The sequence below is a fragment of the Eleutherodactylus coqui genome, chromosome 12 (genome assembly GCF_035609145.1).
Source record: "Eleutherodactylus coqui strain aEleCoq1 chromosome 12, aEleCoq1.hap1, whole genome shotgun sequence".
NCBI classification, from domain to species: Eukaryota; Metazoa; Chordata; class Amphibia; order Anura; family Eleutherodactylidae; genus Eleutherodactylus; species Eleutherodactylus coqui.
Window position 1 is genome coordinate 131,336,378 of NC_089848.1, and position 26,710 is coordinate 131,363,087.

The window sequence follows — 26,710 nt, forward strand, 5'->3', positions numbered from 1 at the left end:
ACGTGGGGTGTTCAGAGTGTCATCGAGTAAGGCAACCAAATACCAGTATGGCTGACCAACAGTGATCCACTAACAAATTGACAACGGGGAAGGATATCTAAGAAAATTAAGGATATCCTGAGTTCTGAGTTTTAGAACTTCCTCTTAGACCTACTTACCTACCGCATTGCTCTAGCTCTTATTAGACATACCTACTAGTATACTACATTACCTACTCTGTACATCAGGAAGAGGTTATACTATAGGCGGCAAGTGGTAGAAGTCTCCTTTTGAGACTTGTGCACCTCTACAAATACTGAGGTCTGCGTGTAGTGCCCTATTTGTGTTTTATGTTTTTTAATGTTATCTAATAAAAGATTCGTTTTTATAATTTTTTCTGTCTAAACTGTGAAGGGCAAAAAAACCAATACAAATCAATGGGCTCCTGACATCGTGTTTTGCGCGTGGGAAAATTGCGTGTGCGACGCCCAATGACAATACACCCGGGTGAGACCGGCCTACAAGATCTAAAAACACTAAAGCAGAAAACTTTGTGAAAAACTAAATGTTTGCCGATCTCAAAACTTTTCGACTAAAGACAATCCAAGTTATCCACCTGTTATAGTTGTGTATCCAGGACCAGGAGCCCTTAGTCATCCTCTTTAGATCCTTCCATATCCGTCACCCTGTAAGGAGAACTAAACTCATATAAAGAATTAATATATGGATGTAGCAAATGTTAACTTGATATTTGACCTTTTATGATAACTTCACTACAAAGTATTACAATGTTGTTAATCCCCTTGTCATGAAGTGCTGGTCATGTTAACGATTGCTACGTCCGTATATGCCATTCACAGTTACATTGTATCTACTGACAACAAGCGTCGTAGACAATATTATATGTTAATCTACTGATTATTCTGCTGTTCAAAATTATTATTCTCTAAAAGGGCCTTCATCATTTACATAGCCATAAGACAATCCACCGGGATGTGAAAGGAAACAACATTCTACTGACTACGGAAGGAGGCGTCAAACTTGTGGATTTTGGTAAGTCCAAACAACTTATTGTTAAAATTTCTCAAAGTTGGACATTTTAAAATTTCTCAAAGTTAGACACCTTCTGATAGGTGCGGATCCAAGAGGTGGGACTTGCATCTGTCTCGAGTTCGGCCCTCGTGGACGGGGGTTGCTCAGAAATTACAGAAGCAGTTGAGCAGGTTGCGCTATGCTGTTTCTATAACTCACAAAGAAGTGAATCGGAATTATAAAACCAGTATACAACAGCGGGTTATGCTGTTTTCCCTCTCCCGACTTACGGAAACAGTGTAGCTTAATGTGTTCTGTTGTTTCCATAACTCCCACTCACTTCTATGGGGATTACAGTAATGGTATAAGACTACCCCTTTTGGTTGTTACCTTAACTACCAACAACCCCGACTGCCTCAAACTATGGAGTATTTCCAATGCGGATATATTTGGCCAGGATGGAAATATTGCTTTAAAGGGTTGTACCACAATTGCTGATTGGTGGGGGTCCCACCGCTGAGACTCCCTTTGATCTCTAGAGAGGGGCTCCTGTGTCCTGCTCTGACTGTCACTTTGGGGATCGCTCTTTAAGGACCCCCTAGCAGCAACATGGTGCTCCTCTATACTATGTATGCCTGTATGCCCTTGAACCAAGCCCAATCGAGCATTTATGGGATGTGGTGGAGAGGTCCATTCGCACCTGAGATCCTACAAATACCACGGAGCGGTGGGGGGGCCTATCCAGACAGCACGGCTCAGCATCCCTTCAGCCGTCTTTGGTCCACTTGTGGAATCGATGGCACATCGAGTTGCTGCACTTTGCCAGGCTACAGGGGGTCCTCCACGATATTAGTTCCTGTCCCATGATCTTTGGCATGTTGCTGTACACTGGTATCATTAAAGGGGTTGTAGCAGAATTGACTTATCATCTATCCATAGCAGAGGTGATTAAAGTCTGCATGATGGGATTCTCACCGTAGAGAGTCTAACTGATCCCAAGAACAGGGGTCTTGTGTCCCTCTCCTTATTACTGAGGGTCACTGCAGACCCTGCAGTGAGGAAGAGATTGAATAGGGCAGCAGTGAAGAAATTGCGGTGCCGCTCCATTAATTTTCAATAGCACTGCCAGAGATAACCAAATGCTTGTACATTTCCATCAGCCCCATTAAAAAGAAAGGGTGTAGAGAGCCTCCTATTTTGTAAGTATTTGCACAGCAAAGAGCCCCGCAGAGGTCTATGGGAAGTGCGCAAACACACATCTACGTGCGAGGGTATGCGCAAACGCTGCGCATACCCGTGATCACCAGCACCTCGTTAGGCTAATTAGGGGCAGCCGCTCTTTCCTTTTAGATATTCCCTTAGCTAAATGAGGATCGAGTGGGCGGGATTCTGTCTTGGCTTTATATATCTGTAGTGTCATATGTTTATTCTATAATGTATACTTAGATAAAATAAAGCCCTAATACATATGTATAAATGTGTCAGGGGTCAATACTAGGGATAAGCTTTTCAAATGCTCGACTTGCTTAATTCGCTGAATTTCTTCAAAAAGTTTGGTCTGAATTATTTTGAATTGAACCAGAAGTAAAAAAAAGTAAACCCTAAGGCAAGTACTAAACACTGTATAAGAGCGTGGTGGTGCCTCTTCAACGAATGTAGCTCAGTGATTTCTCCTCTTCCTCTTCTTCCCCACTTTTCCCACTAGTTAGCATTGTTGCTTTGCCAGGTTGGGGTCACAGGTTCAAATCTGACTAAGGACAACATCTGCATTGTTCTAATTCCACTCAGATGTTGCCCTTGAATCTAGGAGCCCAACACTGCAAGGCTACAGTACTAACCCTGGAGCTACATCCATTCACCTCCAGAGGCACCACCATTCTTTCAACTTCTACTTCAGTAGAAACGAACTGCCCGAAGTTTGGTTCGCTCATCTCTAGTGCATATCTAGAGCTCTGCCATATATATATATATATATATATATATATATATATATATATATATATATATATATCATAACACAGAGATCTCTCCATTATAGTGATGGCTAAATCGAGAGGTGACTACTCCCTACTGATCCTCCTTCATCTCTCTGCAGCATTTGACACTGTTGACCACAAACTCCTCCTCAGTATGCTTCCCTCTATCGGCCTAAAGGACACTGCTCTGTCCTAGTTCTCCTGCAACCTATCTGACCACTCATTCAGTGTCTCCTTTGCTGGCTCTACTTCCCCACCTCTTCCCCTTGCTTTGGGGTCCCCCAGGGCTCGGTCCTCGGTCCCCTCCTCTCCCCTTCACCTTGCTTTTGGGGTCTCCCAGGGCTCGGCCCTTGGCCCCCTCCTCTCTTTTCCTGCTGTTGGGGTCTCCCAGGGTTCGGTCCTCGGCACACACCTCTCCCTTTCCCCATGCTGTTGGGGTCTCCCAGGGCTCAGTCCTTGGCCACTTCCTCTCCTCTTTCCCTGCTGTTGGGGTCTCCATCTCAGTGTGTGGCACCATAACTCCCAGCACACCCGCTTCTTTAGGGTTATATTCGACCTCGATCTCTCCTTTCCCCCCTAAATCCAATCTCTTGCCAGGACATGTAAGCTGCACCTCAAGAACATTGCAATGATCCGCCACTTTCTCACCATAGTAACGCTAAAAATACTCACTGTTGCCCTCATCCACTTTCGGCTCAATTATTGCAACTCGTTGCTGATCGGCCCCCCTGCACCAGACTCTACCCTCTCCAATCCATCCTGAATACGACAGCCAGGCTCATCTTCCTGTCCAGCCGCTACTCGGACGCCTCTGCCCTGTGCCGGTCACTGCACTGGCTGCCCGTCAAACACAGAATACAATTTAAACTCACTACCTTTATCCATAACAGTCTCCTATGCACGGCACCTCCCTACATTGCTTCCCTCATCTCAACCCACCACCAAGACCGGGCTCTCCGCTCTGCTAACGAAATCAGATTACGAGCCCATTTAATTTGAACCTCTCATTCCCGTCTCCAAAACTTCTCCAGAGCAGCACCAGTCCTCTGGAACGTGCTACCCCAAATTAACAGGGGAATCCCTGATACAACAAACTTCAGGTGTTCTTTAAAAATGCACCTCTTCAGGGAAGCATACTGTATCCCCTAAACCAAACCCCTCTGTACTCCGCCTGATAACATGCTCCCTGACTTACTGACTGCAATCCCTGCTAGCCATCATCAACTGCCCCAGCAGTCATACGGATCCAACCACTATATGGCTCAATGTGACCATTGTCTATTTGTATAGCATCCCTCACTCTCCAGCCCGCCACACCATGCCCATCTCCAGCCCCGCCATACTGGGCACATCTCCAGCCCGCCACACCATGCACATCTCCAGCCCCGCCATACTGGGCACATCTCCAGCCCGCCACACCATGCACATCTCCAGCCCCGCCATACTGGGCACATCTCCAGCCCGCCATACTGGGCACATCTCCAGCCCCTTTACTTTCTGTATCCCCCCATTATCTGTAGTATGTAAGCTCGTTGGAGCCCCTCACCCCTACTGTTTTGTAAGCGCTGCGGGATATGTTAGTACTATATAAATAAAGATTATTATTACACCCAGGACTGTAATAAGGGGATGCTATGTAATAATTAGGTTCTTAGCAAGGAAATATTCTCATAATGAATATTAATGTCCTACAAATTTTGCAGGTGTATCAGCGCAGCTAACTAACACTCGTCTCTATAGGAACACATCGGTGGGGACTCCTTTCTGGATGGCCCCAGAGGTTGGTTATAATTTTTTTATAAAGTGATTTAATTGATTTGATTCCCATTAACTATAATAAAGTACTATTGTGTTAATAGTTGTAATATACACTGAATGGCCCCTTTATTGCCCCCCCTCCCCCCGGACCTCTCAGGATTGGCGCTTCCCTGTATAGAAATCCTCCCCGTGACCCCGGCGGGCGGCATAAAATCACGTGACAAGTTTTCCGTGGATCAGCTTCAGTGTGAATCCATATTAGATGGGAAAATGCAGTAATCTGATCACCTAGACTAGCTTGGTCAGGATTTCAATGCCAATCGCGTGGGATTTTCTTATGTAACGGTGTGGAGAGTATACAGAGGATTGACAAGTGATTGTTGGAGTAACCATTTAAATTTAGATTTGGTAATAAGGCTACCGGGATCTGAGTTCTCTCATGTTTTCAAATTAATTAACAATGATCATCGGAGAAAGAACAAAAGACACCACTGTGCTCTTTCTGAAGAGATCAGCCCAGTCTTACCTTTGCTTATAGTGCGAGAAGACAAAGAGAGTATAGTGGCCTATCACGGTGGATCACTTTCCTGAACTTAGGAAATCATGACAACGTTTAATGAATAATTATGCGACTGGTTGCCCACACCATCCCACTGAAAGAATGTGGACACAATGACCAAACATACTACTAGCTTCAAGAACAGCTCAGTGAGACTAAATATTAACTCTTAAATAACAAATGTAACACAGAGGTCATCTTAATACTTTCATAGTGATCAAGGACCAACATACAGCATCAGCAGATAACTGTAGACGAAAACAACTTGTCATCGAAAGGAGATAGAGGAGGATGTCAAGAATCATTCTGACCGACAGACACTGCACAGTCAGAAGCAGCCAAATATGACACTCCAGCTGCTCCACCTAATGTGTCTGAACGCACAACTCGCCGTTCCTTATCACGGATGGGCTATGACAGCAGACAACAAGTTCCAGCACCATTGTGTCTAAGAGAAACAGAAAAATGAGACTCCAGGGGGTAAAATAAACAAAAATGGTATCCCTAGCCAGAAGAAAAACATCTCCTGGTCGGACATGGATCCACGTCTCTGTGGCTGATGGTAGGTCAGAATTTGGCACAAGCAGCATGAATCGCTGACCCCTTCCTGTCAGCTGGTCAGAACATGTCAGCACCACCATCTAATCTGCAGCGACTACAAGAAGCTTCCTGTCCGCGGGGGCCGATATTGCTGCAGAAAGCAAAAAGAAAAGACAGGCGGCATGAAAACTGCTTCTGTCTCGGCAGTCTCTGAGAGCTAGTCAGCCAAGACTAAACCACAATATAAGTGTGCAATTACACTATCCTCCCAAAAGTTTTTGGACCCCTCTATAAGTAGAATGGATCGAGTCTTATTACCGCGTCATGTCTCCTACACCATGCTACATAAGATGCCGACCCTTGGAGGTGTCAGCCATAGTTTGTGACGGGATTACAGGCTATTGGATATTTTTAAGTAATGCACACAAGCCGTCCATCACAAGTGCATCAGCCATCTACAATGGTGCAAGAAGCATCATCATTGGACAGTGGGGATATGGAAGAACCTTCTATATCATGACGGATCACACTACTGTACCGGGGTGTGGCAAAAGCTCCATTGTGGTCTGGGGTGTTTTACATGGCATGGTCTCAGTCTATTGGTTGTAGTGGCAAGAACCATGAACACGGAGGTGTACTTGCTTGTCAATTATGTGTTGCTAACAATGTGGCCATACTTCCAACCAAACAACGTGGCTTGTTACACATACAACGCTGCTTTACACTGGTTTGAGGATATGGATGTTCTATGATTGGACCGGCCTGTACAGAGTCCCACCTGAACCTACTGAACATCAATGGGACGAACTGGAACCTCAGGTCGGGAAATATAAACAGCGTCCATCTTCTTTGAAAGAACTCTCCAGGCATTTGCAGGATGAATTGAGGGAAATACCAGCTGAAATGCATCAGACATCAGAAGAAAGTATGTCATAGAGAGCATCCAATGTCATTAGGACCAAAGAGGTCCCACTAAGTATTAACATATGGAAATCAAGGCTCAGGGGTCCAATTACTTTTGGTAGGACAGTGTACACAGGTTTAAATGGGTGTTTCTATCTGTGGATATACCATGAAAATTTTAGATGGGAATACCCCTCTAAAGAATAGGGGATAACTTGCCGATCAGTGGAGGCCTGATCCCTGGGACCTCCACTGCATTTAAAGAAATCATCCCAGCAGGTCCCAAAATGTTGATGGTAGGTGACTGCATATGTGTGCCAATGCGCCATTCACTTCAATGGGAACTCTCAGTTATAGCAGAGTTCAAATGCTTGGCAATCTCCAGTGGTCCCATTCATTTTAATAGGACCACCAGAGATTGCTGAGCACTTGAACTCACTTATCTCTGCAGGTTCAACTGAATTGAATGGCATGATGGCACCCACATGGGAGATTTTCTTTGGATCAGTGGGGATTCTAGTGGTCCGACCCCCATAGATTGCCAGCTTACTCTCTGTCCTGTGGATAGGGAATAACTTGCTGAGATGGAAAAACAATCAGGGCTGCCTGCTGAAAATACACATTGGGTGGCCATTGAGTGGTTAAAAAGATGTACTGAAAAACCACATCCCCTTGGGGATCTAGGAGCCTCAAATAGTACCCTGATATGAGTCCCTGAAATAAAAGGGCTTTTCTGAAGATTGGGCAAAATTTTCAAAACTTTCCCTAGCATTTCCACTTATTGCCATTATTCCAAACAACCATCTAAATCATCACACTGCGCTCCAGTGCCTTTTATTGCCGCCCTGCGCCATCGCTGTGGTCCAACCAGCTTCAGATTTGCACATTGTTATTTAAAATGGCCATTGGGAAGTGCAAAAACTACATCTCCCAGAATGCCCCACTGCCAGTTACTGATGGATGGCCATTCACAACTGTGTGAAGGCACTGAGCATGCCTGACCGGTAAAACAGTGGAGCCTACAGGACGTAACCATTGGATACCAATGGAGACCATAAGTAGAGCCGTATCTCTGCCGCTCTGTAGAACAAGTTATAATATTATATTACAAAATTACTTATTATCGCCTTATGAAGCAAATAACAATCACTCTGAATCACCAGAATACCCCTTAAATAAATAACTGCCCCACGTTACCTTTGATTCATAGATTACCGCACTCATTAATCAAAACTGTCCAGCAGTCCGCGTCTTTGTTGCCTCTAACAACCAATCACAGCACAGCCTTTAGTTTAGCACATCATTCTGAGCTCTGATTGGTCACTGTGGGGTAGCGCGGACGTCCTACTGCTGGACAGATCATGTCTGTTCCTAATCCACAATGGTGGCCCCGTCTGTATTTTCAGAATTACAGTTACATTGTACGCCCCGTGAACACAGTCGGATTTCTTTGTTCTGATAGGTCATCGCGTGTGAACAGCAAGTGGATACGACATATGACGCGAGATGTGACGTCTGGTCTTTAGGTATTACAGCCATCGAGCTCGGAGACGGGGACCCTCCGCTGGCCGACCTGCATCCAATGAGAGCCCTGTTTAAAATACCGAGGTACCGCACTGCTAATTATGAGCCATTAATGTCAGAGTTTGATGCGAACTTTAAAGGAAAACTCCAAGTAGAACCTATAGACCAGGTTGTATGTAGCGGAGCGGCTGCTGAGGGATGGAAGGGTTCAAAAGACAGCAAAGAGACAGTACCAGCACCATGTACAGGCAGAACACTGTTACCGCGTTTCCCCGAAAATAAGACAGTGTCTTATATTAATTTTTGTTCAAAAAGGTTTAACTTTTTTACATGTATAGCTTCCTGGACACTATTTAAACTGACTTTTTAAATTAACTGTTAGCAGGGTGTAATTTTGGAGTAGGGCTTATATTTTAAGCATCCTCAAAAAGCCTGAAAAATCATTTTGCATCCTCAAAACTTCCGGAAAATGCTATGTCTTATTTCAGGGTATGTCTTATTTTCAGAGAAACAGGGTAGTTGTCACCAAAAAATACTAGCCAAAGTAAAGGGGGGGGGGGTTTGGGGAGTGGCTTATCATAAAGTATGTTTTTATCTCTGTTATTCTAGTGACCATAACTAGTAATTGTGCTCCTCATAATGGCCCCAGTGCTAATAGTACCCCCAGTAGTGGCCCTAATAGTAATAGTACCCCCAGTAGTGGCCCTAATAGTAAAAGTGCTCTTAGAAGTGGCCCTAATACTAATAGTACTCCTAGTAGTGGCCCTAATAGTAATAGTACCCCGAGTAGTGGCCCTAATAGTAATAGTACTCCCAGTAGTGGCCCTAATAGTAATAGTGCCCCCAGTAGTGGCTCTAATAGTAATAGTTTCTCTTAGTAGTGGCCCTAATAGTAATAGTACCCCCAGTAGTGCCCTTAATAGTCATAGTACTCCCAGTAGTGGCCCTAATAGTAATAGTGCCCCCAGTAGTGCCCTTAATAGTAATAGTACTCCCAGTAGTGGCCCTAATAGTAACAGAACCCCCAGTAGTGGCCCTAATAGTAATAGTGGCCCTAATAGTAAAAGTGCTCTCAGTAGTGGGTCCAATGTATTGCAGCTCAGGTCCATCGAAGGAATAGGAACCGGACACAACCCACAGACCAAGTGTAATACAAAGCAGCCACATTTTTCTAATCCTGGATAACCCCTTTAATTTGGTATTGTTGTTCTTAGTAGAAAATCACAAGTTGAAGGTTTTTCTATCAATTATTTTTGTTCTTCCAATTATAATTACTACTAAATTTATCAAGACTTTTTGAATTCTTAAAAGACGTTGAAAACAAATCTGACATCTGCAGACCAAATATCATGTCTTCTGTTAGGACCTTAATGGGGTATTCCAGGCTTCTTGACTAATGATCTATCCCCTGTGTAGGCCACACTAGTTGATGGATGGGGCTTGCCGCTCGGGATCAATGTCCTTCAGTTGATTGCCCTGCCTGTTATCATTGCAGCGGGCCGGACATCAGTGGTCAGAGGAAGAAGTGGGAGCGTCAAACTCATTTGCTTTGAAATAAGTGAAAATGCTGCCCTACTATTCCACTTCCTGCTCAGAACCATGGTCATGACATCATGTCCTGTCCTGAACAGGAAGTGCAATAGTAGCATGGCGCCCCCATTGACTTCAATGGAAGTGAAGTGGTGCTCCTACTTCCTCCTGTGACCACTGATGACGACATCTGGCACTTACAGATGATCAGCTGATGGATGGGGATCTTGAGCGGTGCCCCCCCCCCCCAACCGCGTACATCAACAACTGGTGATCGTCATCAGATAAAATAGACCAGTATACCTCTTTAAGGCTTCTCGCTGAATGGTTGATGTTTTTTATTCTATCCATCCATCTTGTTGCTCACATAATGTCCACAGACGCTGCTGGGCCACTCCGGTACATATTAGATGGTTGGCGGATGATGCGGAACGTAAATGATGCATTTTTATTGTGCAGATGAACCTTCATACATGTCATAGAGCATTTACGATATAACCCTAATTGTAATAATGGTAGCATTTTTGTTACAGAAATCCGCCTCCAACTTTACGTCAGCCAGAACTGTGGTCCCCAGAGTTTAATGACTTTATTAACAAGTGAGTAGTGATAACATGTAGTATATATATTGTATCCCCACTGTACAGTACTGCTGCTACTGATAAGGGGGGATCATACCATTTACTTTATTGTTTACGTTAGTTGTGTGAAGTTTGAAACTGTGACTTTAAGAAGGGCAGAGACGAGGATAGCGACTCTGAAAGGGAAGAGACAGGAAGTGGGGGCATCTGTGCAGCTATGCTGTGCAGTGAGAAGCACGGGATACTCCTTGGTGTGAGAGAAGACTGTGGTGTACAAAAACGGCCTTATTGGTGTGAGCTCCTCAAGCATACAGACATTGTTGGACCAAGTCCAGGCTTTCTTAAGATGTTCCAGAAAGGCTTCTCCTCATCTCCTCCCCTTCTCCAGAGCCCGACAATGTTGGTTAGATATTCTGCGGCTGCAGACTACTAGGTATTGCAATAAGAGACCGTTCCACTGACCCAGATACTTCTAACACCCGGTAAACAGAAAGAGTGATCTTGGACTGCACCCGATGGCTGGGTAAAGACGTTAAAGTTAGTTCTTCTACCCAAAAACAAGAGTTTGTTATTAGTAGTTTATTATATTAACAGTTCATTTGCATCAATGTCTATATCTATTTAATGATAACGTGAGTCTCCTGCTTCATTCCCTCATCAACCTGTACAGCCGTGCAGCATACAGGAACTGTTTAGGTTTGCCCCCATATATTCTGGCAACCAAGGCTTGTGACCACCATGAATCTTAACCTCTTCCCAAGATTTCATGTATATTCCCATCATAATGGTAGAATAGAAGTATAAAAGGGTCTTGGCCTACTCCTCCTGTAGCAATTGAGATTGCACATACCTCCACTTCAAGCTGTGTAAAACCTTAGATGCCATGGTCAATGCTGACCGCAGCATCTAATTGGTTTGAAAGAGGGAGGGGTTCCCTCTGACCCCTGATTGCCCATATGTGATGTGGCCATGGGGTTTTGCTTTGTTGTCATGGCAATTGAAGGTCTGGTAAAGGGTTCCAGGTCTGCCATTCTAGTACTTCTATTATACCCTGCCTATGGTGCAAATGCTGCTTTACCAATTCAACCCATGACCTGAGCACTACTAGTAATAATCATGTTTTGCCAGTAATTACCCGGAAGGCACCCAAATTTATATATATGTATGAATATACTTTCACAGTACCATACAATTCCTGGTCACAGCACATAAAGATAAATTCTGATCCCAGACATTCAAACCCTTAGATGCCGCTGTTAATGCTGACTGTGGCATCTGAGTGGTTAGACAGAGGGAGGGGTTTTCTTACTAGTGATCATAGGATGCTGTTTTGTTGTCATGGCAGCTGGAGCAGAGCCGGATAAAGGCTCTGCTTGCCCTAAAGCACATTTTGATAATTGACAATTCTTTCTCAATTTATGGACGAGCGCACCTGAACAATCTCTAGACTTACAGAGACAGAGAGAGCGGCACTGACAGAGGGAGACTTGGAAACTCCAAGTCTTGTCATCACCTACTAAGGCACATTGAAAGTACAAAAAACTAGGTTACAGGGCTCAAAGTGAGAGAACAGGGAGTCCTGGGAATGCTGTTTTGTACTCAGCGGGTTCCCCGTTTCTACACTGTGAACCGCCGAAGTCCATGTGCGCCAGCAGTGTGACTCTTTTCAGTCTGGTCTCTAAGTGCGCTCTCACATTTATCTCTATGGTAGAACGTGCGCACAGAGCAGACTGAAGAGACACACACTGACTTTGGGGGGACAAAGCACAGGAACAGGTCACCCAGTGATTAAAAACAGAGCTCCCCAGACTTCCTGTTTCCTGACCTTTGAGCCCCATACTTAGTTTATGGGGCTCAAAGGTCATAACAAGTTCCCTTTAATAAAAACAATATTAAAGGGGTGTTCCGAGTTATATGTTTTTTTTAGTAAAGGTCTGTCTTGCATGCAGGGAAATAACAAACCATCTTATACCACCTCTCCCCGCTACTGGTGTATCCTGCGCCGCCTCTACGGGTCTTCTCTTTCATGTCACGTTTATAGGCTTTCCCACCCGTTTATAGGACCTCACAGGTGCTGCAGCCAATAACAGAGCTACTTAGTGTCCAATTGCTGAGCTCTGTCATTGGCTGCAGCACCTGTGAGGTCCCATAAACTGAGGACTGCAGCCTGTAAATAAACAGAGTAGCGGAACACCGAGTTGTGGCGCGGGAACAGGGAGAGGTGAGTTTGTGGTTTTAATGTATGCAGAACAGACTTTTACTAAAAAAAAATATAACTGGAAACACCCCTTTAACTTTGAATCGCCGTAATTGTGCCTAACGGAAAATAGAGTCAACATGACATTTTTACCGATCAATGAACAACATAAAGACAAAACCTATTTCAGCTCACGCAAACACTCTTAAAAGCTGTTTAATATATTACATTATCTGGTAGATTTAACGATATCATTAAAAAGTACAACTTGACCACTAAAAAAACAAGACCTCATAAGGCTATGTTGATGAGAGAATAGAAAAAAAGTTAAAGCTCTTGGAAGGCAGAGATTAAAAAAATGGCAATAAAAAAAGGAAAAATGGCTTGGGAGTGAAGGGGTTAATGGGGTTACCCTGTTATCGGACCACATTGCCCCTATACCACAAACTGTGTTAAAATAACAAAAAGAACAGAACTTATCCTTCATCTTCCTCCGGGATCCAACGCTGCCTCCTAGTGTTTGTTGTGGAAGATGATGTCAGCGGAAGTTACTTCACTGCTGTAGCCAATCAGAGGCAGCAGCATCACCCGGGATGTGAGCGCTGATACTAGGAGATTGGGCAGTGGCGCTGCAGCCTCTGATGACGTCAGGTGACTACCTGTGACATCATCTCTGTGATATAGAGACTGTTAGGCTGTCAGCCATGTTGTTCTGTGTGTCCGGCCTTAGACCTATATTCGGCATCTAGATTTTTAACCCCTGTATAATCCCATGGTGGCCTTGAATAGTTGAAATGCAGTTATAGAGGCTTCTTAGTTCCCCCTGCCGGCTGATATTCACATTTAGAGACAGCCATTGTCTGACCTTCCCTGGACGGATCAGTCTGGGTCCCAGTTTCCCTTAATAGCTGGTGGTGGCAGTGTGTGTATTGTGTGCGGCATTCTAGAGCGCTGGAGTGCCTTAGACCAGACCAGGCGGTGATTTGAGCTTTCGCTTTGCATGCTTGCAGAAACCCGGGAAATCTGGATACAAATCAGCTTTTATTCTAATGACTCCAAGCTTGCAATCTCGCTAGACTGATCGATTGAGGCTCTGCCATGATGGTTGGTAGTGGCAAGTGTGCTCAAAAAAGTCGATCCATGAGTAGTCGGGGACAAAGGCGGGATCGATAGGTATTGCCCCCCTCTCTCTCCGTGACAATCTCCACATCAAACAGTGTGAGGATGGTGCGGCTACATCACTGGATCACCACGGAAGGTGAAGGGTAAGTTTTGCTACTTTTGTTACTTAAGCACAGTTGGTGGTATAGGAGCAATGCTGTCCGGTAACACGACATCCCCTTTAATGTTAAAGGGCTATTCCCATCTTAGCACTTCCTAGTGAGAAACGTCTTGTTACAGTACTAGTGGGGTGTACAGGTACGCATGGTGCAGGGCTCCCTGACTCTCACCCATGCCAATGTCCCTTCCAGGAGATAGCCCTGAAAGTGGACACGTCCAGGCCGCCAACTCTGACCCTACACTGCCTAGTGGCAGGACAGGGAGGAACCACCGTACCTATGCAGGTGACTACTCACTAGTACCGGCAGGCTAGGCTGATGGAATAACCAACAGGAAAGAAAACCACAGAACACAGGCAGAGCTGGATCAGGACAAGGTAACTTCCACTGGAGCCGGACCGAGGTCAGACACACAGGGAACGGAACCAATAACTGGCAACTGCTATCAGCAGCTGCCAGACTACATTCAGGAGTCTCCGCCCCTTGGGCGGAGACCAATCAAGCCGGCTGACTGGAGCTCCCAGCCAGCCACTATAACTCACAGAGATAGAGCACGCGCCTCTCACAGCAGGCACACGCGCGTGCACGGCCGCGCGTTCCACATGCCATGCACGCACACAGGAGCACAGCGCCGCCACTCGCCGACCCAAATGAGGGTGCAACGTCATCCTAGGACGCCGTGGCGAACCGCGTCACTGACACCCAGGGTCCCTGACCGGCCTCATGGTAACACTTCTGCAGCTTGCTTCCCTACCACCACCTGTTATGCAGCCTTGTGCTATTTCTTTTAAAGGGGTTGTTCAAGTTATAGGTCATGGGTAAAAGCCCTTCTGTATTCAATAAAATAACAAATAGTGATATACTCACCCCCTCCCACTGCATCCCCCCGCTGGAGTCCCGTCCGCTGTGCCTGTGTTTGTGTACAGGTTACAGTCCCGCCCAGTTTACGGGGGATCTTCCGATAGCAGAGCTCAACGATCAGCAAACATGACGGCAAAGGGGAGACCCGCAGCAGCGGCACCAGACGCACCGGAAGCGGGGAGAGGTAAGTATATGGAATACATCTGGAATACTGTATCTAGTACTGTACACCCCGATTTAATAAAGACCAACAAAGTGGAGCAAGTTCAGAGAAGAGTTACCAAGATGGTGAGCGGTCTGCAAATCATGTCCTATGAGGAACGGTTAAAGGATCTGGGAATGTTTAGCAGAAGAGAAGGCTGAGAGGAGACTTAATAGCGGTCTACAAATATCTGAAGGGCTCTCACAGTGCAGAGGGATCAGCCCTATTCTCATCTGTACAAGGAAAGACTAGAAGCAATGGGATGAAACCGAAAGGGAGGAGACACAGATTAGATATTAGACAGTGAGGGGGATCAATGAGTGGAACAGGTTGGCACAGGAGGTGGGGAGTTCTCCTTCAATGGAAGTGTTCAAACAAAGGCTGGACAGACATCTGCCTGGGATGATTTAGTGATCCTGCACTGAGCAGTGGGTTGGACCCGATGACCCTGGAGGTCCCTTCCAACTCTACCATTCTAGGATTCTGGTATATAACTATGTTATTTTGCTGCATGCAGAAGGGCTTTTACCTAATCTATAACTCGGACAACTTCCATCAAAGTGAATGGGTCCTACCAAAACAGCGTAGTGCGCTATTATTTGGTTGCTGCATTACACTATTTGAGTACTCATTTACACAGCTCAACAATTGGGCACAAATGTTTACCCAAATGTCAGTTTTCCCCGATTACCAGGATGTGTAAAAGTGCAAACGATCAGCCGATGAAGAAGCAAAAGCTTGCCATACAAACAGGTAGATGTGCAGCCGCCCAATGATAGCTGGGGATGAACATTCGCCCCACACGCCCGATCCTCTGTCATACGTGAATGGCATTAATGACTGCCAATCGACATGCTCTGTTGTTTGGCACTTGTTGAGCAATAGTCGAGGATTGTATCATCTAAAAGGCCGCCTCCTCTACGGGTTTTTGCGGGTCACCTTCAGTATCTGCACATTTATTGCATTGATACAAATTTCCAAGCCATGACTGTATTGTAGACACACACCTACTTTTGCTGCATACATACTGACTGGGGTCCCCAGAGGCGTAACTTGAAGCTCCCGGGCCCCGATGCAAAACTTGTAACAGGGCCCCCAACTATAATGCTTTACTCATAGTACTCGGCTCCCTATATGGGGAAGAGAGGCCTTATGGGGCCTTATGGGCTCCTGGGCCCGGGTGCAACCGCATCCCCTGCATCCCCTATTGTTACGCCCCTGGAGGTCCCCCTTTATTACTATTTGTGAGTAGGGCCTCAGTGATAAGTAATATTGTCTTGGGTTCCTTCCTGACTGCATGGACCAGGCAGCGGTATAAGCCGGAATCTCATCACCAAACCCTGTAATAAAGTCCTGCAGCCATTGTTGGCTGTTTGTTTAAAACAACACCTAATTAACCCCTTAGCGATTTACCTATTTTTTTCCCTTAAGGACCAAGTGATTTTCATTGTCGCAATGCAAGAGCCGTAACTTGTCACATAACCGTATGAGGGCTTGTTTTTACTACTCTTCACAATAAACCATATTTTTAAGGAAAAACAATTGAATCTGTGTCGCCACATTCTAAGATCCATAACGCTTTTCTTCTCCCGGAGCGGAGCTCTGTGAGGCTTGTTTTATGTGGCACAGTTGCAGTTTATATTGGTACCATTCTGAGGGACATCTGCCTTTTAGATTCTCTTGTATCACGTTTCTTGGGAGGCGAACAACAGAAAAATAACAATTCTTTTTTAAAGTATTTTGACACCGTTCACTCTGCAAGATACATGAAGTGCTTTCATTGGTTTGGCCAGTACAAACAATACCTTTCATGCGCTACTTTTTTATTTTATTTTTGTATTTTATCTATTTAGGAGGAATTTGTGGGGAATAATCTGTATTTATTAAACTGGTTGTTTTTCCTTTAAATTAAGCTTTATTGAACTTTGTTTGTTGCTGTTTTTTAGTTCTTCAAAGGAATTTGAAGATAGGATTGTTGGATCGCCAGGATAGTACACCGCATTACTTATGTAGTGCCTTCTACTAAGCCTATGACCTGAGCCTATTACACTCTGCTGGAGGCGGGGTCTAATGGGCTGAGTTACATGGCAGACATGGAGACCTTTGTCAGGCTCCCAAGACCCATGATAACCCATTGTTATCTTGCAATCGCTATCTTTCTTACCTCTCCGTTTGGCCCAAAACATTTTGAGATGTGATGATCAACTTTTCAAAACAACATTACTTTGCGATGCTCTATCACGAGGGGCTTTACTATAGGAGACTGTATGGGGTTACCCAGTGGTTGCGGTGTGAATTGCGGTCGGTTACGGGTTTTGTTAGTCTGTTGCTATACTGTATTGGATTGGTTTCATGAGACATTGGAGTTTTGAACCAAGTTAGAGATAAGCTAAAGGCGAACATTTCTGTAAGTGTCAACCAAAGTATACATCTTCTTGTAGGCCAAGAAATTCGACATCAGTAAAAAGGCATACCAGGAATACAAGACATGTCTCATGTAAAGGTTTTGCAATTAAAAATACTTTTGATAATGTCTGACTGGGCAGAAGTTAAGCAACCCCCGAACCTCCTCTCTCGCTTTACACAGTTCCTCCAGAAGCCTTCCTCCACAAAGTCTATCCACCGATAGGTTTTCAGGCTCTCACAGTGCTGTGACAGTTAGGCTGGGTTCACACGGGGCGGATTTGCCGTGTGGAATTTCGCCGCGGCAAATCCGCATGCGGCCACTAATCCCGGGATTAGCCAGCCATGTGGACGAGATTTCTCCGAAATTTCGTCCACACGGGACGGCAAATCCGCTGCGGCTAAGTCGGCACAGAAGCCGCCGCTGCGGCGCGGATTTGCCGACCGCAGCATGTCCATAATTTTTTTTTTTCACTGCGGCCGCGCTCTCCTCTATGGGAGCGCCGGCCGCAGCGGTAGAGCGAGCGGCCGGGCCACTTCAAAGCCGCCGCGGGTTTTGCAGCAGCGGTTCTCCCGGCGGAAATCTCGTGTTTTTTTGCTGTGGCCAAACCACAGGATTTCCGCCGAGAATCCGCCCTGTGAGAACCCAGCCTTAGAGTAACAGAAGCACACGCCTCAGCACTCATATACATTGAATAAAATTGCACAACTGTTGCTTATACTAACTGCATTAGGGCTCCTTCCCACGGACGGATTTCCGCCGCGTAATACGCGGCGAAAATCCGCCGCATTGCCCGCAGCTATTAGGTTCTATTGAACCTAATAGCTCAGTGCTCACGGTGCGGAATTCCATTGCGGAATTCCGCACCGTGAAATCACCTGACCTCACCCGCGGCAGTCAATGGAAGCCGTCCGTCACGCTATCTTCCGCTGTAGCACAGCGGAAGATAGCGTGAAACCACTTCCCCGCCCACCGTCAGCCGCATCATATGACGCGGCCGACACGTCATGTGATGCTGTGGGCGTGTCATATGACGCGGCCGGCGCGTCACGCGCTATATTGCGCATGAGCGCCGAAGTGTCATGCGGGATGGAGGACGCCGTATCCGGAGGTAAGTATTGGGATCTCTGGGACGGGCTCCGCGGCGGAGCCCGTCACGGCCGTGGAAAGCCAGCCTTTAAAAGGAAGGTTCTTAGCACATATTTTGAGCAGAGCATGTGGGCCCATCCGCCACGCATGAGGCATGTGTTTCTGTTACTGTAATTACTGCAGCCTTGGCTTATGTGAACTTTCACATTATATTTACTTGCTGTACATGTTGACTTTCGTTTTTTGTATGCATTGCATTGGTGGGGGAGTAATTGCCCTCACTTATATATAGCCAGGTTTCCAGCTTTTCCATTTATTCATCTCTCCCAAGTGCTTCAGTGAAAATATACAAGCTGTGTTCAAAAAGTATCCAACCTTTATTCATAAAAAATATTTGTATTCAGATACAACAATCTTCCATTAATCTCCTTCAGCCCCCTTGGGCAGCCACACACCTCTTCCAACACTTTTGCCAGTGCCTCTTGAGGTGGCGTGTAGCTGGTCTGTCACATTCTGCATCATGTCTTCTCTGGACTGAAATCTGGTTCCTCTCAGGGGCATTTTCAGCTTGGGGAAAAGCCAGAAGCCACACGGAGCCTCCGGGAGAGTAGGGAGCCTGATGAAGCACAGGTGAGTTTGGCCTGGAGACTATATCAAATGTGAAGAATGGGCAGGTGCATTGCCTGCTGCCCACAGGCCCAGCTGTTTGCATCTCACAGCATTACGAAGGTGGCGCAGAACCTCTTGGTAGTACTCCTTGGTGATGGTTGTGCCATATGGTGCGTACTCATGAAGAACCACGCCACTAGAGTCAAAGAAGACGGTCAGCATGACTTTTGACATTGCTGTGAACCTGCCTTGCTTTTTTTTGGCCTCAGGGATGTTGGATGCTTTCATTGCGATGAATACAACTTGGTTTCTGGGTCGTACCAATAAACCCAGGACTCATCACCAGAGATCACTGTGGTGAGGAATTTGGAATCACTGTTCACAGTCTGTAGCATGTCCTGTGTGATCTCCAGAAATGCTTCTGCTTAGTCGTTAGCAGCTTTGGCAAAAACTTCGCTGAGATTCTCTTGAAGCCCAAATCCTCATTTAAAATGGAATGAACGGATTCAACGCTGGTGCTCACCTCGTCTGCAAGTTCTCTGATCGTGATTCGACGATCCTGCATCATCAGGGTCCTCACTTGGTCAATGATTATCTCATTTTTGGATGTTGAGGGCCTCCAAGAACGTGCTTCACTCTCCAGTAATATACCCCATTTTTGAAGCAGTTGTACCACTCCTTTATCTGTGTGGTGCCCATTGCTTTGTCCATGGAGGCTTTTGAATCTTGCAAACCATTCCCACTTGGAAATTACCAAGCTTTACGCAAAATTTATTGCGTTGATCAGGTTTTTCTTCCATTTTGTCAAGAAAGAAAATCAGAAGGCGTTCACCTACACTTCCTCACTCATCGTCTGTCTGCTGGCGACTGACAGCTTCTGCAGGCAGGTCACCTACATTAAGGCTGGATACTTTTGAACCTTAATTATAGCCAAGTATCCCTTTTCCCTGAGTTTAAATGGAGGCTTTTTGTCTAAATAAAGGTGTCTTTTAGAAATAGGTAGCTATCCGATAAAGTTTGCCTGAATGTGGCAGATGGGCCCACATGCTTTGATCAAAATATATGCTAAGAACCTTTCATTTTTATGTGGATAGTATAAACAGTTGTGCAATTTTATTCAGATATTAACTGCATATGAAAGCTGTTACCATAACTGGCTGCTGATATAATCATAGTATTAGTTTTGTCTCATGCTCCGCCCCTTTAGGTCACGCACTAGGTATAACACAGTATAACAGCTCGGTCTGGAGTGTCCCTTTAAGCAAATACCAACATTCTTCTCTAAAGCTGTCAGTCTTCTGCACCTTACAGTATTTATTATTTTTCAATACGTCTTTTATGTAAAATGCGATATTTCACATTTCATCTTCTTGCATTTTCAGGTGCCTTACCAAGGATTTTGAAAAGCGTCCCATGGTCTCTGATCTTTTGGAACATGCATTTATTAGGCAAATTAGACATAATGAAGTTGCACTTCAAAAGCAGCTAATGGAATTCATAGATATCCACCAGCAAATGGGGATAATGGAGAAGAAGAGGTAAACAGCGCATTCCTGTTTAGTAGCTGGGCTATCATTGATTACTCCGTAAATACGGCGCACAAGAAACGGTGGCCCCTCAGTCGGATTACCCATCACATGCTGCTCTAAAAGGAGTTTCATTAGAACTCATTTTTCTTTCTAAATTATGTCACAGTAGGGGCAGGCGACACAGAAATCAGGGTCACTGGGGCTACAAAAGTATATATTTTTTATTTTAACATATAAACTTGGAGATGAAGTCGCCGGAGAAGCTGTTGGTGATAGATAAGTAATATGCGGTTATTGAGAAACGGTAGACAACGTAAAGGACTCACTAAGAGTCTGCTTAAAGGGGTTCTGTCATTAAAAAAGAAAAATGCTATACTTATCTATTCCTCCCCCATCAGTCTACTTACCAGATTCACCTCCTTAATCTTCTCCTGTCTCCTGCAGTTGGGGGGGGGGGGGCTCACTTTAGCTCCAGCTGCCTGATTCTGCTCCTTCCTGTGAGGCCAGAAGGGGGACTGCCTATCTTCTTCAGAGATTGCTCATGCGAGCTGTCTCTGAAATAGATTACAATTCCTTCCTAGGCAGTGAAGCTACAGCACAGGGAGCATATTAGCACTTTCTTAAGCAGCGCTGCTGATTAGAGCCACCTGATTGGCTCTTCGGCACCACGTGACTACACAGCGTGCACGCGCATTGCCTTCAGCAGCCGTGTGCACTACACACTACAGTTAAGCAGACGTGCACTAAACACTACACTTAAGCAGCACTGGGTTAGGTTTAGGGTTAGGTTTAGGGTTAGGGTTACCTAAACCTAACCTTAAACCCTAACCCCAACCCTAAACCTAACCCTAAACCCTAAAACTAACCCTACACCTAACCCTAAACCCTAACCCCATGCTGCTTAAGTGTAGTGTGTAGTGCACGGCTGCTGAAGGCAATCCGCGTGCATGCTGTGTAGTCACGTGGTGCCGAAAAGCCAATCAGGTGGCTCTAATCAGCAGCGCTGCTTAAGCTAAGCAGAAAGTGCTAATATGCGCACAGGGATGTGACCTTCACTGACCCAGCAGGAAGGAGTTTGTGATAAGCAGCCTTCATAACAAGCTGGACCCAGCCAGCAGTGAGCTGATCTTGGGCAGTGGAGAAGCTCAACCAGGAGAAGATGTGATAAGGAGACTGACAGGGAAGGAATAGGTAAATTTAGATATATATTTTTTTTTAATGACAAAACCCCTTCAACTCTACCGTGAGTGGGGGATGCTTACCATCTGTCATACAGCACAAAGATCTGCAACAAAATTCACATTTGGTACTACCACTGAAAGTTTCGACCCAACAATGGCGGTCGCCCTCACGCAGTGCAAAAGTAATGCAAGTGTTGTCTAATAACTTGTCCACAACTGGCGATGAGTATGTGTTCCTCTGGTGTTGGCTTGAGCTCGGGTATTTTATTTGGCCAGCCTGCGTTTAGGTTACTACCCTTGTGCAGACGTCAGGCCTTTTCCTGAGGTCCTACCTCACTTACATATGCTCAGCATGTTCAGTATCATAATGCAAGCGACGGGTCTTTGGACATCTGTTGGGGGGACCTTGACTTGCAGAGCTGCAGGACACTGTGAATCCTTTGTAGCAGTCTCTTTATCTGTAGTCCCTGCAGCTTTGTTCTTTCGAGGGAATAGGTCATCAGTTAAAAAAGGGCATAAAATCCCTTTAACACTATGTCGACATTTGATTAACAGCAGTCTCATTGTCTATAGACAAAATGGACAGGAGGACACCCATTAACTTCTATGGGGAGTGTTGTGGGCATGCTGTATGTGCAAGAAGAAGAGAGGGTGAGATTTGACCTATTGTGAATGGTGGATCCTATGTTATCTTTATATAGGTGTTACCTCTCAGTGTAATCCTGCCTGTACAGGGAGGGGAGGAGGTGATCTGTGACTATTGTGAATGGTGGCTCCTGTGTTATCTATATATAAGTGTCCTCTCTCAGTGTAATCCTGCCTGTACAGGGAGGGGAGGAGGGGAGCTGTGACTATTGTGAATGGTGGATCCTGTGTTATCTATATATAGGTGTCTCCTCTCAGTGTAATCCTGTCTGTACAGGGAGGGGAGGAGGTGAGCTGTGACTATTGTGAATGGTGGATCCTGTGTTATGTATGTATAGGTGTCACCTCTCAGTGTAATCCTGTCTGTACAGGACCTCACCGCCACTGGCGTACATATAGGGGGTGCTGGGGGTGCGGTTGCGACCCGGCCCCTGAACCCCTGGGGGCCCACGGGGCTTACTTTGCAGTCAGTCAGGCGGCACTGACTGACTGCACTTACTTTCACTATGGTCTCTGCGCAGGCAGACAGGCAGCCTCTCCGGGCACATCGGCGCTTCCTCCCAGGACCTCCGCTCAGACCCCTCCCCCATCTGGTTCTCCAGCACAGAGATCATCAGAGGGGAGGAGTCTGAGCGGAGGTCCTGGGAGGAAGCGCCGATGTGCAGGAGAGGCTGCCTGCCTGCGCAGAGACCATAGTGAAAGTAAGTGCAGTCAGTGAGAGGGAACATCCTCGGTATGATTAAGAGGGGGGAGGGGGGGGGAGTGAGGGGTGTTCTGTGTGTGATGGTGAGTGGGGGAAACGAGGGGTGTTCTGTGTGATGGGGAGGGGGGGGCGAGGGGTGTTCTGTGTGTGATGGGGAGTGGGGGGAACGAGGGGTGTTCTGTGTGATGGGGAGTGAGGGGGACGAGGGGGGTTCTGTGTGATGGGGAGTGGGGGTGAGTGAGGGGGGTTCTGTGTGATGGGGAGTGGGGGTGAGTGAGGGGGGTTCTGCGAGCCGGCACCTGACTTCACTATTAGAGGTATGCTAGAACTGAGCCGCTGTGTTGGTGACTAGGGGCTCAATGCCACAGCCATAAGCGTACTACACTGTGGGAGACCACCAGCATGTCACACATTTCCCAGCCATGCACGCTGCCGGCAGGGACCACATATGGCTTTGTGTAGCACTGCACATGCACAGGGGGATTCTTTTTTTAATTCCCCACTCTGGTTAGAGTGACAATGCGTATGGAAACAATGTAATGTGTATGGGCAGCGTATCATACAAGTGTACAGGGCTCACGTTACGTGGTACGCAGAGAAAGAGAGCATGCTGGGATTACCACGTGTGCATAATACGTGGTGAAAACCTGGTCGTGGACATGAGCCCTAACATGTTATAAAAGTTAGCTCATGCTGTCCCCAATGTATGTGTGCCTGTATTATGTATGTGTATATATCATTATTTTTTTCTTTCTTGGGGAAGCAAAGCGTGCCTTGAGGCTTGTGTTCTGGATGTTTTAAAAATCTAAAACCCCTGATTACTAATGATCCATTGATGGGTCATAAAAAAAAACAGTAATGTAGCTAAAAGTGATATCCAAGGAGTAGCTGTGAAAAGGAGTGGTGGGTGGACGGGTCTGGAAGGGGGCCCCAACTTAAACTTTTGCACCCGGGCCCATGAGCCTCTAGCTACGCCCCTGCTCACCGCACATCCGAAGCAGAAGTCTTCCGTTTATTTCACACTGAGCGCAGCTGACATTGGGGATGTAAAGATCCCAACGCTTGTAGTCTGAACTCCTACTGATTCATGCAGCGATTACTGAGAATCTCTTGTCCTTTGAAAACCCTTTTGTTGCTGACAATAATATTTGGGCTTTTGGTCTTTAGGCACGAGAGGATTCATACCAAGAAAGGCATCTTCAGAGAGTCCATGACCTCCAACCAGAATGATGTGGATGACTTGGCCAGCCTAGAGATCCTGGATGAGGTATTGTACGCTGCACTGTATGAGTATAATGAATATGTTCCACGTTGTATTTACAGAGAATGCATAATTTGTTACTTCTCTTCGGGCTCTCTCACATGGATGTTTTTAAAGTACTAGGCTCTCATACACGCCAAAATAGTGTATGGGGATTGTTGGGGCGCAGCAAGTATGCAATGCATTGTGTACTGCTGAGTGCTCCCATGCGGAGATGTGCCAGCGGCACGCAGGAGAGAAATGCAGGTGTGAGAGAGCACTTAATAATAGTCGCACCTGGGCGACAGCACATCTTTCGTGAGGTGTCATGTCTGCAGACAGCGGCCTCTGTTCCTCTCAATAGGGAATCCCCCACAACCAGCACTCTTCTTCACAACAGCACTTCTTTTTCTCCAACCAAGAGGTTTCGGAGTGCTTACTAGACTGTTCTCTGTGGACAAAGTCATTTCTTGCTGTACCCCTTCATTGTTCTCCTCCACAAGAGCCTGGTACCGGTTCCCGAGCAGTATGGATTCTTCTGGCTGACTCCTGATTCTCCGGCTTCTGTGGGTCGTATGCTTCGATTCCTCGGCTTCTGCAGGTTGCTGGACATGTCTTTTCCTTCAGCATTCTGAAGAGTTACTTCTGCTGTCAAGGAAATCCTCATCTTCCTTAATGAGTTACAATGTAGCTGTTCTCTCCTGAAGACTTTGCACTTTTACCTCCAGCAGAGACACAAGCTTGCATTTCTGGCTGGTGAAGTTTGGCTTTCCTTTGGTAGGTCTGTAAACATATAGCAAACGCTGCTGCTCCCTGTATGGCTTCTCTGCCCTTCCATGTTGCCCATTGTCAGTTGATGCCCACTTCCAACTGTTAATAGTCAAGAATTCTCATTTTGGTGATTAAGTTATAGGATGTTACTAGGTGTAAACATGTGTGCACGATCAGGGGGCCACGTGTAGTTCACTCTGTATGTAGGAGAGAATTACCTGCAGCTGCTTCTGGGGGCTCAAGGGCCCACCAGGGTTAAATTGTAACCATTCCCACCACAGCTTTTGCCATAAGCTCAAATCCTCAGTTGGGTCCCCTTAAAAAGTAACTTTTATTGATCTGTAATAAAATATATTAGCGCAGCAATGAATTAAAAAGATCAGAGTCTCAACGTAGTGTGAGTGAATGTAGTACAATGGACAAAACCAAAAGAAACCATATCCTGCCTTGCTGATTATGTGCAAATATCAGGGTCATGCCTATAACACTTGCTGCAGCTGGTGCGTGCTACGATGCAGCAGTACACTGCTATGTGCTAAAGATATGGCAAGTGATTCGATCCCTGCATGAACTGCCAGCATGTGTGAGAAATACAGCCAGATAAACAGAGTCTGAGATGAGCTTTTGCAGGATAGACTACATGAGGCTCTGTGCTAAGAGACCGGCTCCCCCAACTAGTTTCACCAGAACTCTGGCATCATCAGGGGTATATATATCTCATTCTGCACTCACGCTAATTGTGGCTTTTAACCCTTTAAATGCCCTAATTGGAGTTAGAAGTCCCAAATGTCCAGCCCCACTTCCCCCGTGATGAGAATGTGAGGTGCCATTCAGTTGTCATGACAGCCCAGGGCTTTCTAAAGGCCCTCATGTCTGCCATATAATTCTGCCTATTATGACTTGCCTCTGACCTGTCCTAATAGAATGCTGGAAGAAATACCATATATTGCAATGCTGAAGTATTGCAGTATATGGTATAAGGAATCGAGTGACTGCAAGTTCAAGCCCTCTATGGGACGAATGAAATAAATTAAGTATAAAAAGGCATTAGTATAAAAAATAAAAGTGTAACCCCCTCCCCCCTCTTTTCCCATGTTCATAATAAAGATATCAAACCAAAAAAAAACATATCTAAAATCTAGAAAAAAAAGGCCACAACCTTTATGGAGTAATCAGCAAGAAAAATATAATAACATAATACACTTAAGTTAGTATAAGAAACAAATCTTGTTAACCAGTGTCTTCAATCTTGACCGATTTGCATTTAGGATGACATATAAGTAGAATTCACTGTGGCTGAGAGGTCTAATATAATTTTACCAAACCCTTCACAGAAATAGACAACCCCTTTAAAACTCAATTTTATTGATGAACTTTTGAAATAGGGCTATTGAAGACTAACAGACAAAGGTGAGTATCCGTAGTGATGGAAAAAGGTACTTAAGTACGAGGGACACCCCAAAATGTTCTATGGGTGTGCCCGCTTTACCGTACTTGTCAAGAAAGATACCCAAAATAAAAAAGACAGAGAGACACACCCAGAAGCTTAGGGGAATCAGCAGATGCCTCTCTATGGAGCCACAAGCATGCCCGGACCTCTATAGATAGAGGAGTTGT

General features: G+C 45.7%; 1 protein-coding gene across 1 annotated transcript in view; it reads left to right on the plus strand.

The window, feature by feature from the left end:
* The window catches only part of MYO3A (myosin IIIA), a 236,852-nt gene that overhangs the window by 83,860 nt on the left and 126,282 nt on the right, over positions 1-26,710 (plus strand). Inside the window, exons 5-10 of the mRNA XM_066584921.1 lie at positions 933-1,032; positions 4,691-4,767; positions 8,210-8,355; positions 10,335-10,400; positions 20,407-20,562; positions 24,250-24,349. Of these exons, the coding sequence (XP_066441018.1) occupies positions 933-1,032; positions 4,691-4,767; positions 8,210-8,355; positions 10,335-10,400; positions 20,407-20,562; positions 24,250-24,349 (645 nt within the window). The remainder of the gene's footprint in view (positions 1-932; positions 1,033-4,690; positions 4,768-8,209; positions 8,356-10,334; positions 10,401-20,406; positions 20,563-24,249; positions 24,350-26,710) is intronic.